This window comes from Salvia splendens, chromosome 6 (genome assembly GCF_004379255.2).
Source record: "Salvia splendens isolate huo1 chromosome 6, SspV2, whole genome shotgun sequence".
In the NCBI taxonomy this organism is placed as follows: Eukaryota; Viridiplantae; Streptophyta; class Magnoliopsida; order Lamiales; family Lamiaceae; genus Salvia; species Salvia splendens.
Window position 1 is genome coordinate 5433802 of NC_056037.1, and position 15113 is coordinate 5448914.

At 36.7% G+C, this 15113-nt stretch overlaps 1 protein-coding gene across 1 annotated transcript; it reads right to left on the reverse strand.

Annotated features, from left to right (window-relative positions):
* Positions 1-748: 748 nt before the first annotated feature.
* Positions 749-1453, reverse strand: LOC121807083 (FCS-Like Zinc finger 3-like). The gene is made up of 2 exons (XM_042207282.1): positions 1229-1453; positions 749-1143 (listed from the first exon to the last, which is right to left on the reverse strand). Exons 1-2 carry the CDS (start codon positions 1348-1350, stop codon positions 963-965), a joined length of 303 nt encoding a protein of 100 aa, XP_042063216.1. The 5' UTR covers positions 1351-1453; the 3' UTR covers positions 749-962.
* Positions 1454-15113: the final 13660 nt, after the last annotated feature.

A 15113-nucleotide genomic window follows, 5' to 3' on the forward strand; every position in this document is an offset into this window, starting at 1 on the left:
GCTGAGCGGCACGGACGTGCTCTTATTATCGAGCAGAGTCGTGCCGTTAGCGCGAGCACATCAGTGGACGGGATTGTGTCGCGCCGCTGGCACGGACGCCTCCGTCCCGGAGAGTGGCGATGGGATGCTCTTAACACCGACGCTACTAAAAATATTGTACTATTTCAACTTATAACTCGATCACACATTACGTCATGGTGCTTTTTTCCTTTAAGTTACCAATAACCCAAAATTTGGAAAGTGAAGTTAGAGAAGGTAAAAAATTAAAAAAAAAACATATAAATTTTTTAAGGTGGTTTCTAATGAGAAACTGTGGAATAGTGGGTCTCGGTTGATAACAAATTTTGAATCAGGATTATACTACAAAATTTTAATTAGGATTCTACTTTTTCAATTCTTCATTTATATTAATTTTCCAACTTCATAGTATGTTTAATTAATTGTTTATAATTGAATAATACATATTCTAATTAAATGTATGCGAAAATTAGAAGAAAAAGCTTAATAAATGAAATGCCCTTGCATATAAAGGCGGCCCAAAATTCTACGCGCTTTAGCCTGCTTTCATGAAATCAATGCAGAGAAAAAGCATCAGAATTCATATATTCTATGATTCTACTGTGAACTTTGTTTTGTTACTCAAAACTCCAATTAAATTTGTATCTCAAAAAAGGCTTTCCAGAAATTCATAGCAAAAATAAAGGTAAGTAAAAAAAAAACAGATGATTGAAAATGAGCCATCAGAACATACTAGTCAAATAACCAAGATTTATACCTCATGAAATATACACCAAATTCTCAGAGAAGAAAAAGAAAGGAAAAATATAACTATAAGGAAAATTCAAAATTGTCGGTACGGACTTCTTCTGCACCCATCTCTCTCTCTCTTTCATCGATGAAGTTATCAGTAATTTCTTCTCAAATACTCCTGTATACTTAATTATTTGGAATCAAGTTTAATCTCAGGCCACAGCCACTGTTCCCGTCCGTACAGCTTTATTCATGTCGGATTCGTCGGAGCTCTGTCTCGCATCGCTCGATCTCTTGGAGGAAGAAGACCTCCTCCATTTCTTCTTCTCCATCGCCTCATCCATCTCTATCTGTTCTTGCCTGCACTCCTGGCTACAGAACGGCGTGTTCCCTCTGCAAAAATCAGCAAATTAGAAACTCCGCTAATCAATTGAGCTCCAATTCTCTTCGATTTCAAAGTATAGTGACCTAATTTTACCTGTACATGAAGATGTCGTTGTTTTGGCAGAGCGATCGGCCGCAGAGGGAGCAGGAATCGAGGAAGTGCGGCTCGTAGTCGTGTTCGCATCCGGTGTAGTAGTATGCTGCAGCTGAGCTCATCTCTACGATGGCGGAGGAGATTGCGACGGTGGTGGATTGATTCAATTGATGATAGGCTGTTGGGGAAGCAACACGATGTGGGCATGTGGCGTTTTATAGGAAAGGAGAGGCCAAGGACTCGAGAGGAGTGTAGATCAGGTGATACGCGGACTACGAGGTATATGTCACTAGCCAATGGGAATGCTCCACGACGTGGGAATGGTGTGATTAATCTGGAACCGTGGACTGTGGTGCAGGAGAGTCAATATCAATAATTCATTAACAAAAGGAAAGCAGGTTGCTTTTTTTCCCATATCCAAGGGGGTGGGGATCCTGTGGCAGGAGTGCATTGCATCAGCTAACAAAATTAATTCACTCTTTACAATATGATGGAAACATTTGTCATACAAATTGTGGAGAGAGGAAGAGATAACTTCTGAGTCATAATCCTACATTTAGTTTAATTATTACTCCACTTAGTGTGTGGGACAGTTTCTTTTCGCTCCAATGATGACGATTTTCTTTGCTTCGAGAGTTTTATACATTAACGTACAAACGTACATGTACTAGCTGTACGAATGGTCAAAAATTACTTTCACTCCAAGAATGTACAACGCTTAAATTATTAGGGCATTAATAACCCCGTCCCCGGTTCCGGTCCCAAGTCCCCTCCACTTCATCATTCATCTACAGTTGCAACCCGGCCCCAAAAGCCTCTAACCCTGCACGCCGCAACTCGGGCCGCAACTAATAAATGACACTATTCACAACTTAAACATATTTAACTCGTAAACGCAATTCATTGAACAATTAAAACCGGGAAAATGCATTGTTCATTAGAAATTAACATTACATTACTAGACGAAGCAAATTTAAAATACAAGAAACCCGGGCCACGACTACTACTTCTTCATTTGGGCGCGAAAGTAGGCAATCATCTCACGGTGCAACTCGAACTCCTCGTCCGACATCTTCAATGTATCCCTCGATGTCAACTCCGTCAGCTGGCTCATCCGCCATGTAATATTCATCTCCGCCAAAGTGTCGGACATCTTATCCAGAGACGGATTGGTCGGCGCCATAGCGAAGTTGCTCGCAGTTGCCTTCCCCTTTGCTTTCCTCTTGGCCGCCTTTGTTCCCATCTGGCGGCTCTGAATGCTAGGAGATGAGAGGAAGACGTCGTCGTCCGTCACGTTGAGGTCGATTGCCGGACCTCCTTCGCTCGAAGAGTAGTTTCCGGAGGCGGAAACTTTGGTTCTCTTCGCCGCCCCAGTTGCCGCCGGCTCGGCACCGCTGGTGAACTTCGGGCTCTTCTCGACAAGCTTTCAAACCTCGTAGTACTTGAAGGCCTTCTTCCCGTCAGTGAAGAACGCATCCTTCGTCTTCTCGACGAGGTCCGCCTCGCTGTGCCCGCTCGGCCACATCCGAACTACGTTGGCCCACTTTCCGTTCCACTTGCTCATATCCGCCTGGACCCGGCCCCAATGCTTGCGCAGCTTCACGTAGCTACGCTCGATCGACCCTTTAGGACGACCAACGTTATACTTCTGAGCAATCCGCTCCCAGAAAGCCTTGCCAGTCTACTGGTTGCCGATGATAGGATCCTCGGCCACGTCGATGTAGTTCCTCGAAAGCCACATTGTCTCATGCGGAGTGTACTTCTTCGGCCCATCCTCCTCGCCGACCTTCTCCTTGCCCCGCTCTTGAGCGGGCTCCATATCACTGAATTCAAACTCTTCCGTGTTGACCGGCGAGGTTATGTCGACGTTGCTACCGACTCCCGGACTAGGCGTCGGCTGCGATGGTTGCGACCCCGGTATGTACCAATTGTTCGAGTTAACGAACTCCTCCATCTCACGTTCATCGCTGTTGAACCAATTCATTGATGCCGATTCAAAGTGTATAATAGAGATTGAAATGGAATGCACGTAAAATTGATGCACAAATGGATTGCTCGTATTTATAGACACAAAATCAAAAAAAATAAAAAAAAATATATTGGCGTTGCGGCCCGGCTCGAGACTCGTGTAACGCTGGGCCGGGACTCGCCGGTGCGGCACGACGCGCGATTAACGCCGTCCCAGGCCGGGCAGCGGGACGGGCTCCAGGCCGGGAATGCGGCCCCGGGACCGGCCTGAGCCGCGGCTTGCCTCCGTCTAACGCGCGGAACGGGCCGGGACTCGCGAATTGCGGCCCGGCCAGCCGCGTTATTTATGCTCTTAGGTCCGCTCCTAATATTTTATCACCATGATATGACACATGTTTTAATAATATAATAGAAATTGAGTATTTCAATCTTACTTTATTATATTCTTTCTGTTCCATAGAAATATGATATACTCCATCCGTCCCCCAAAATTCGTCACCATTTGACTCGGCACGGGTTTTAATAAATGTAATAGAAAGTGGGTTGAAAAAGTTGGTGGCATGTGGGTCCTACTTTTATATATTAGTTTTATAATAAAATGTGAGTGTGAATGAGTTAGTGGAATGTAGGGTCCACTACCAAAAATGGTAAAAGTGAAAGGTGACAAATTTTTAGGGACGGACGAAAAAGGAAATATGTGACAAAATTTCAGGGACGGATGGAGTATTTCTTTTTTCGTCTGTTCCATACAAATAGTTAGTGTTTTGAAAACCGGATCGGACCGACCGGCCGGTCGGACCGGTTCGGCCGCAAACCGGTGCCTAATCCGATCCGGTTCACCATATAAAACCGTCGACACATTGAGCCATTTTGAACCGGGTGAGCCGGCAGGTCGGACCGTGAACCGCTGGCCAGCTCCTTTGCCACTATACCACTTTAATTGGTTTGAAATATGAACAACCTTAATTATACTTAATAATAAAATGTCATTTATTTAATATTTAATACTTTTTCAGTAATTAATTAGTAATACTCTGAATTATTTTTTATACCAACTAATTTATTCTAATTTTCTATATGTAAGTTATTTACTAAATTTTAATACTAATATTTTATCATTCATTAAATCTTAATATTGACATATGTATATGTATAATTATATATAAGTTTTAATATTTTAAGTATATATTAATAATTTATTAAAATTTCATTATACTTATTATCAACTAAGTTTAATAACATTATGTAATTCACTAGATTATAATGTTATAAATATATATTTTGATCAAAATTCAACCATATCTTTATTATAAATATATATATATATATATATATATATGTATAATTATATATGCTACAGTAAAACGGTCCAACCAGTGGTTGAACTGGTCCGACCAGTTGAACCGTGAATCAGTAGCTTCGCCGGTTCGCTTGCCGGTCCTGTTTTTAAAACATTGCAAATAGTCCATATCCATTTTTTGCAACTTTTTTCTCTTTCTCTTTTACCTTTTATTTATGGGCCCCACTATCCACTACACAATTTCAATTACTTTTTCTCATTTTCTCCTACTTTACCCATTATGCATTAAAACTCGTGCTAATAACAAACGACCTATTTCTATGGGACTGAGGGAGTATTAATTTTATAATAATATATGAGTGAGAATAAGTTAGTAGAATATTAGGTCTACTACCGAACATGATAAAAGTGAAAGGTGAAATTTTTTTAGGGACGAACGAAGATGGAAATAAGTGACAAATTTTCAGGGACGGAGTGAGTACTATTAGTAAAAATATATTGTAATTTAAGAAAGTGGAGTAGTAAGTAGTACTCCATTCGTCCCATAACAGATGTCACATTTCTTTTTTGCACCCATTTTTAAAAAATGATACTTCCTTCGTCCCATAATAAGAGTCATATTTTACTATTTCGGTTCGTCCCACAGTAAGAGTCGCACTTGACTTTTACCATAAAAAATGGTAAGTAGATCTCATCTTCTACTAACTCATTTCACTCACGTTTATTATAAAATAAATATTAAAAAGTGAACCCCATATTCTACTAACTTTCGAACCCACTATTCTTTATATTTTTAAAAATGCGTGCCCACACCAAATGTGACTTTTATTGGGAGAGTAGTTAAAGTGGAGAGAGATGAAAATAAGAGAAAATAATATAGATCAAACTTTTAACTACATTATTCTCTCTTTTATTTACTTTCTCTTCACTTTAACTAATTATTATCAATTTTCTAAAAAAGTGAAAAAATTGTCATATCTGTTAGTATGTTAGTCGATAGATATCGTGTAATTAAAATGGTCATAAGTTGATATGGAGCATGAGGTAAGACATTCTAAGATAATTTAGTTACTAACGGAGTAGTTATTACATATGAAAATAACATATTTTTATGAATTGACTAAATGGGAAAATGAACTTATTTTTTGTGAATAAATGAACTCATTTTGTTTGTTATTGTTGTGAACCAATTAAAATGAGAAAGAGGGTTTATTTGTTGTGAATAAATTAAAAGTAATTATTTTGTTTATATGAGATTTGAATTTATTTATGGTCTCATGTAGTTTATCCGTTGGATATGAGATGCACTAGACATCCAATAATTCCAATTGAGGTCAAAAATAAATTTATACCGGTGTATAAGTTTAGATATATTCTTTACACTACTTCCTTTTTATTATCCCAAGTCTTGATTTATATTCGCTTTTTCAATCAATACAATTACAACTGCAAATATGATAAATGCAATTTAACCATCTTAAAAAAATCTCACTAGTTAATTAAAACTCATAATCAATCTAGTTACGGCCATAATTTCAAGAAAACCCATTGGTAAACTATAATAAAGGAGAAATAGGAATAAAAAAATACTGGGAAAAAAAACTCGAAACAAAGAATAACATTCTAAGAAAGACCCCACAAGTTTTTGTCGTTTCCGATCATACCACCTAGGAGCTGCGTCGGATCGGGGCCCACGCACCATATGCGAAAGAAATTTGACATTGAATAAAATTATTAAATTGTTATTATACCTTTTATTAAAATTTACAAAAATATTCTTTCTGGCTAGATATCGTTTGAGGTGCGTATATTAACGTGTGGCTGTATTTCAAATCTGAATATATCACCACACCAAATCAATAATGTTTCAATTAAAGAAAAATAAATTTCACATTTATCCGGCCAGAATGCAACATTTGGTTGGTTATGCGCTTTGAGTTTTGGTTATACGTTGACAATAAACATTGTGTCACTTTCTTTTCAAAGATAAAAACAACTAAAAAAACCATGTGTCGCTTGTTCTATTATGAAAGTGTACTTTCATAAAATGATCAAACATTCGATTTCTGTAATAAAAAAATTTCACTAAGTCATGCCCCCAAAATCCAAAATTGAAAGGTTTTAAAACTTGTTTTTGTAAAATTACAATAAGGACGATATAGTTGGTGATTTTTATTTTATAAGGAACACTATGTTATGCATAAATCTATGAGATTAAAGATTAGAACCGCGTTTTTTTTTGTTTGGGGATCCATAGTTTTCAAATAACATATGTCCATATTTAAAATAATTGATATAGAATAATACATTGATAGAATTTGAACCTCAAATATATGGTCTCACATGACCTATTTTTTTTTAAAAAAAAGAGAATTAATTGACTATCTGTACTCATGATGACTCGAACTTCTAACCTATTAGATAGATGAGAAGCATTTTACCAACTAAATTAAACTTTATTGCCTCTTAGACGACCAACTTTCTTTTAAGAGATGATAAACAATTGTTGACCATTTACACCCGTAATGATTCATACCTTCGACTATTAGATAGAAAAGAAACGTCTTATCAATTGAGTTCGTCTCTCACACAACCAACTTACTTCTAGACCATTTCCTATAACTAGAAATCACATATATTATGCATAGAGATAAAGAAGAAAGCAATATGGTGAATCACCAATGAATTTAGGAATATTAAACTAGATGTATATTTTGAAACACCAATGAATATAGGAAAATTAAAATAGGTGAAACACCAATGAATATAGTTGTATATTTTGAAATTGAAACAATTATTCCCTACGAATATCAAACGCCGCGTAGGATCGATTTGACATTACAAATATGTGACGAGGCAGTGGACCACGTCAAACTAACTTAAATTAATTTGGTGCAGAATAATATGGAAATGCATGGGACCTTCTAATTTATTATTGGGAATTTGTCTTGCAATGTTGTCATTTTATAGGATGTTTCTCTTTATTTATACACAAGTGTTATTCAAAAGCCGTGTGCTAAATTAAACCATAGAATCCAAGTCTTCCAGTGGAAGATTTTTTGTATGACAACAAGAGAAATATAATATGGTTTAATTAGGATTCTAAGTAGCTGAAACTGAGTCATGATCATGTTGTCATGTGCCCATTTGATGGTTTGTTAAATTGAAATCTATGTCATCAAGTTCGTTTTCTTAAAAAATTAATTTCATTTGTGGTTGATGATTTACGACAATCAGTCTTGTTATACTTGAGATAGACTATTAAATTTGTTTAATATGTATTGCTAATAGAAATTTAAATGCAGATAATAGGTTATACATTGAGTTGATCCAAAGGTCATGAACCGATACTTGATCCATACTCATGCCCAGGGGCGGATCCAGAAAAAATTGCCAGTAAGGGCTCCACTAGGGCTTGAGGTGCAGTCGAGCAGAGGAGCGTTGCCGCGTTGGTGTCGCCGTGTCTCCGTGCAGCAGGCAGCAACACTGGTGTCGCCGTGTAGAACAGAGAAGCGGCGTTCCGGGCCTTCGGATGGCGCGGGCGGCGGCTGTCCGCAGCGTCGTGCCTCGCCTCGATAGAGCAATGCGGCACCGCCGGCGAAGAGACGTTTCAGAGATATTTTGGAATTGGAGATTTTCAGTTTTGCTGCTTTTCTCGTTTTTTTTACTTTTTGTTACTGAGTTATTTTTAATTAGTTATTTTGAGTAGTATTTTTATTTTGGGCTGAAATCAAATTTTATTTTGGACCTTTTTATGGGCTGAATTTTATTTATACTCACTTGTCTAACACTTCTTGGGCTGAATTTTATTTATTTCCTGTGATGGGCTTAATTTTCTGTAACTATACATGTATTATTTAACTTTAAAGTCATCTTCTTCCTCACAATAATCATCCACCATTGTTAATGCTCTGCAAACTTTTACTTCTTTCATTAATCTCAGCCCTTTCTATTAGTTATTTCAAGATAATTTGTTCTACATTAGCATCACCTTAATAAGGGCTTAACATGATTTTTTAAAATTTTTAAAAATTTATAAATACAAAATAAAAAAATTAAAAAAAATGGTTAAGGGCTTAAGCCCTACCCTCCTATAGTGTAGATCCGCCCCTGCTCATGCCTAATGACGAATCACAGTATAATTTTGTTAATGGAGTACAAAAATAGAAATATCAGTAATATTTTTTACAATCTCATTTATTTATGCAAATAAACACTACTAGGGTCCAAATTAGATTATTTACATAAGAAAGATTACTTACTACGAATATTAAAATAATTTTGATGGACAAATAACAACGTGCAGAAATAACACCTTCCATTTGGTCACTCATGTCACTATTCTAAAGTAGGCCTTGAATACTTTACCTAATTCTTTCTATTTGTTTATTACCCATACTAATTTTTTATTTTTATTTGGCCGATTTCCTTTTCTTCGAGCCAAACCTTTCCACCAACCAACCAAAATTTAGGAATGTCAATTTCCCAAATCAACGAGCTATGCAAGTGGTTCTAACTTTTACTTTCCTTATTCCTTTTTGGCAGACTGGTTGATAATAAATAAATAGAAAGGAAAAAAATTAAATAATTACTCTAAATAATACAAAGACTATGTAGTACTCCTTATTTTTTATACATGTACTTAATAACAAAGAAGTAATTGTAGGTTTAGCCAATACAGAAGGATCTAAGAATGAGTATGATTCTAAAGAGAAATATTCACCCAATTGCTTAGTTTCAGAGACTCGGAATAAGAATAACAAACTATCAAACAAATATTAGCAACTAATCAAGCAAATATTTTAAGAGACACTAAATGAGAGCAGTGTGGTTAAGAGTGAAAAGACCTAAAATAAGAATTTCATAAGACCTAGAAATTCGAATATTAACAGAGAGAGAATAAGCTGTAATTGAAGGGAAAAGTTGATAGTGAGTGGAGTCTTGGGGCGGAACATTTGATTTTAATATCAATGGGCCATTGCTGCTGCACAATACCAATTGATAATAGAATTAAGGGGAGAGAGCAACAATGACCTGAATATAAGAGTATTACTAATATGATGGTGTGAACCCATAGGATTAGGATATTTTGATTAAAAAAATACTATTAGTCCATAAATTATTAGGACCGGTAGTTTGTTTCATTTCAAAATAAAATCAAAGTATTGGAAGGCAAAATAAGTTATGGAATGATCACACACGGCATTGATCACTTTAATCCAAAAATAAAAATAATTATTGAGCTTTGATCCAAAAATAAGTATTAAAGGGCAAAATATGATCACAAACGGCATTGATCACTTTAATCCGAAAATAAAAACAATTATCGCTGTGTAATACATTATACATACATGCATCGACTATAAATAGTGAGTACTCATATTAGTTAAGAGAATTAAACACACCCTCGCCTCGATCCAACAAAAAAAAATGGCCTTAGCTTGGGTGATTCAGAAATCGCAGCAAGGCTTGTCAAGGCGTGGGAGCACGGGAAGAAGATGGAGGGCGTGAAGTCGAGACTCAAGGCAGTGATGGTGGGTGATATGGGCACCTACAAGGATCTGTGCAAGAAATTTGAGGAAGAAGGGCATGCTCAAGTTGGTCTCGGTGGATGCCGCCATGAACACACTCACCCAGCATCTGCCCAAGGACAGGAACCTTTTCATCTAAACCTAAACTAGTTAGTTAATCCATCTACTAAATAAAACATCCCCCCTATCTTCATCTCACTAGTATGTTACTCCAATTATTACTGTTCCCAATTTAATATTCTACTTTTCATTTGTTTATTCTTTTTACTTGCTTTTGCCTATTAATTCATTCAAATTTTAACAATCATACAATATATAGATGCTGCAACTCTAATCACAATTTTAATTCATTCATGGAAAATGCCTACGTACAACAAAAATTACATGCTTGTTGCTTCACACTATATTATTCAATATAATATATACACCTCTCACTTGACTAAGATTGTGACAGAGAAGAATTCATTCAAAGTTAAAACTCATGGACGTTCATGAATTAGAATTGTAATCAGTTATAGTAGTAAATTATTTGAAAAAAAATGCTGATTTTTTTAAATTTGGAGATGACCAAAAAGTGGAGTTTGGTAGTAGGAAAAAATGTGAAAAAGTAAATAGTGGGCCATGTTGAGAATGCTCTATTAATTATTCACCTTTTCTTCATAGTTTTCTCTCCCTTGCATATTATTACTGGTGTGGTCAATTTTAGCAAAATGGGAACTACTAGTACTATTTATATGGTATGAGTTTTAAAATTTTAGTTAAACACTAATTATTTTACAGCTAGGAGATTTGTTATTATGATTATTTGGGCTAATGAATTTGATATCCCCTTAGTCTATTCGTGTTTTACTTAATTTCGTTCCCGATCTTGATCACTAAATTCACACATTCATATATACGGTTAATCACATAGTAATGTATTTTTAATTTAGTTTAATTTGGATAGTCTGAAGGGGAAGGGGACGGTTTGCCGGATTTCAATGTCTGCACTCTGTATAGTCCGACTGGAACGGATAAATTATTCGAGGTGTATGTTGGCACCTCGGAAGATTCGACTGTGGGCACCAACCAAACAGGGAGGAGGTTTTGGGAGCGGATCACCGAAAGATACAACGCAATGCGGTCGACTAGAATTGTTCGGTGCAACAATATAAGTATGCTGTGAAATCATTTCGCCTCAAGCAAGCGACGAAATGCAAGAATTCAATGGGTAGTACGTCAACGAAATGAGGATGGATGGCAGTGGAACGAGCGAAGCCGATGTTACGACTTCGGCCTTGTTCGTCTTCCAAGAGACCACGAACAAATACTTCAAGCATGTCAGTATTTGGAAGAAGGTTCGCCTTTTAAGTGGGGCGGTGACACCGAATTATATATCCAACTCTCTTTCTCTCTCCATTTAATACCTACACTCATAATTTCTCTCTCCCCAACAGTATTACTCCCTATTTATGCTTGTATCCACCAAAGCTTTACTCATAACCTTCACAACAATCCCAATAGTCATCTCTTCCTCCTTCATCAACTCATCCAAAACCGATGCATTTTCACTCGAACCTGAACAACAATCTAGTTCTATCCCACCGTCTCCCATTCATCTCCGTGCTCTTCGCCCATCATTCTCAATTCACCCATCATCTCCCTGTCCATCTTCTCCTCCTCCTGCACCATATCCGCCTTAACCCGCTTATTCTTCATCCTCTCCTTAAACATAACCACCCTTTGGGGTTCTCCTCCGTCAGGGTCGCCCATTGAGTGGAATTCACGGTGGCTCCGCTTTATTTCCTCGTGTGACTCGCTCATGCAATGGCACTTGAATCCCTTCTCGATCGTCGCGGCATTGCTTCTGCCTTCATCCTGTTTGCGATTGCCTTTCCCCATTTCATGGAATCAATTTGAAAAGTTTAGGGCTTGCTTGTGAATTGGTAGGTCGCCAAGGCGCCACTGATGATGTCGAGCTCGCTCCTACCGCTTCCCGCCGACCGCTCTTCCTGGAGGTAATACCCTTAGAGCTTTTGGATTTCTTCGTTGGCTCTGAAGATGGCATTGCGCACCGTACTCTCATTGCGCTCGATGGTTCCAGTCGGACAGTTTTCATTGTACCGGCGAGAGACCCGCCACCAAAACCTATCCCCGCTTTGGTTCGTGCCTATCTCCGGATCTTCGGAGATAATCAAATAGGCTTTGAATAACTGATCCTTCTCCGCCGGAGTGTATGGGCACCACGAGGAGTAGGAGTAGGAGTACGAGTAGGAAGAGGAGGAGTTTGAGAGCCGCCGCTCCCTCTCGATCTGGGTTCGGGTGCCAACCCGTATAGCCTATCGGGGGAATCTTGGTTGTCCACCGGGTAAGGCCGGTAGCCACTCGGAACTTGAAAACCTTGGGTTTGAGGAGGGGCCGAGAATTGCGTTTCCGGACTAGGGAATGATTGTAAGCCGAACCATTCGTGATTCCAACCGTGGGAGTCGGGGGTGATCGTCGGAGCCGGACATTTATTTTTGTAAGAGTGAAATATTGGGAATTGATAATAGAAGATGAGAATTATGTACTGTGGTGTGAAATTTTTTGTGTGGAAATGAGGGTATTTATAGATGAAAATGTGAATTTTGGGGAAAAAATTGAAAATAAATTAAAAGTGTGGAGAAAACAGATATAATTTAATGAGAAGTGGGAAATTATTATTATTTATTTTAAAAAGATTTTTTAAATTAAATTTGTTTTTTTTTAAAAAAGAAAAATCGAAAATGCCAACGGCAATTTTTAAATTAAATTCGATTTTTTTAAAAAAGAAAAATTGAAAATGCCAACGGCTTTGCCGTTTGCCAATCCCGTGCCGCCATGTCAGCGGCACGGACGTGCTCGATACATCGAGCAGCGCCGTGCCAGCGGCAAGAGCACACCGCCGCGCCAGCGGCACGGACGCCGTCTGTCCGGGAGAGCAGCGCTGCGGATGCTCTTAATTATCTGAAAATTTGCCGTCATGGAAATATAATAACTCAATAAACTTATGTGATAAAATGATTGTCCCATGAAGGGGTCCACATGTTGCCAGAAAATATTCAAGAAATGCCTGACTTATTTTCCCTCATATACAACAAGTAGATTTAAATGAAACTAGAATACTATCCCACACGAGTCTAAAAATACAATAAAAATTGTTTGACTCAGATTCAATGCACTATATTCAATAGACTTAGTTTAAAGCTGAGGCTGCTCAATGTCTGCCTATTTAAGAATGCAAAAACTGAAATAGCATAGTATTATTTGAAATTTCAATGAAAAAAATGTGTTGTGTTTGTGCAGGTCTCATAGCATGCTACGTTTGTCACATAAGCAATATCATTACATAGCCAGCCAGCGTGCTTAGGTTTGTGGATTTTTGTGACAACATTACCATATAAAAATGTACTACACCACTGATATATGTTTCCCAATATGTATATTATTGAAAGATACTAATATAATTGAATTTATTATAATCATTACACATTTACACGTGACACTGTTATTCAAGATACATATATACTTTTCAAATAAAATACCCCTGATATGTACGTAGTGCTTTCATTTTTTTTACCATACCATGGTTCAAGGTAGGCCTGTCAAAATGGATATCAGGAATTGGATATCCGATATCCAAACCCGAAATATCGGGTAATTGGATATCCAAAACCCGATTTTTCGGGTTTTGGGTTCGGGTATAGGATTTTTGGATTATCGGGTAAATCCAAATTACCGGAATTACCCAATTTTTTTTTATTTTTTTAAAATTTAATAAATTATGTATTTATTTTATTATTTACGAAAATTCAAATGTACTCCCGAAATCCTTCACTCTTAAGTTTTATTTATAATAATTTGTAGTAGTTTTTTTTTATCTTAAACTCAAACTACTTCAAACTTGTATCAAATTCGACTACAAGTTTGTATTTCTAAAATTTTGTAGTTAATTTTCTTTAAAAAATAATAATAAAAAATTCCATCATCGGGACTGGATATTGGATATTAGATTTGGTATCGGATATTAGATTTTTGGGTACCCGAAATCATTTTCATCATACCCGAGTTGGGTATTTGGGTACCCGAAATCATTTTCGGATCTGGTATCGGATATTAGATTTTTGGAAATTCGGGATCGGGTATCCGCTGATACCCGATTTGACAGACCTAGTTCAAGGTTCTAAGTTGAAACTACACCACACTAAAAATATTGCTAACTTCTTAAGTTGCTAACTTTGTTAACTCATCAATGCAGTATATTAAAAATGTCAACATAATATCAAAACAATATATTGAAATGTCAACAAAATTATGTATTTACATTATAATGTCTTGGTGTAGAAATTTTTAATACACTGTGTTGATGAGTTAGTAACTTAAGAAAGTTAGCAATTTGTCACACCTTTATTCCAATTGAGTAAAGATCTTGACATAAATACTATAGGACTATTAGTTCATAAAATTATAAACTGTCGCCAAACTTTGGTATTCACCGCAAATTTAAAAGTTGATCATAAAAATTACTACTATAAACTTATGCAGTGGCAGTGATTTCATGATTTGGAAATTCGGCAAAAGTTAGGATATATTTTTAAAGTCAAGTAATGACCAAGCAACGTCGTTTATACCAACTAGAAGCTGTGTCATTGATTATATACGTTGACCACTTTATTCAAATGTATAATCTGACGTGCCACGCGAAAATTAATTTAAAGAAAAATTGAACTCGTAGAAATTTTGTACAAAAGTGTAAGTTCATGGTATTAATGATCAAGTTTTAAGTTAGTAAGAAATGTCAATTTTCAACTAATATTACTGATTTTATATATCATTACCTCTATATAATGGAGTATGACATACTTAAACAGAGAAAAAGAGTTGGCACAAATCTTTTTTCGAAACAAACGTTGAAAGTTTATGTGGTTTTTTATGGGTTATAACTTATATGTGAATGAACCCGAGTCCTAATTAATAGGTTATCATATGACAAATACTAGATAGAAATATAAAACCTGCTTAAATTTGAATCCGAGATATCAGACATTAATCACTAAACTCCTAACCCAACTCACACACATTATAGCCA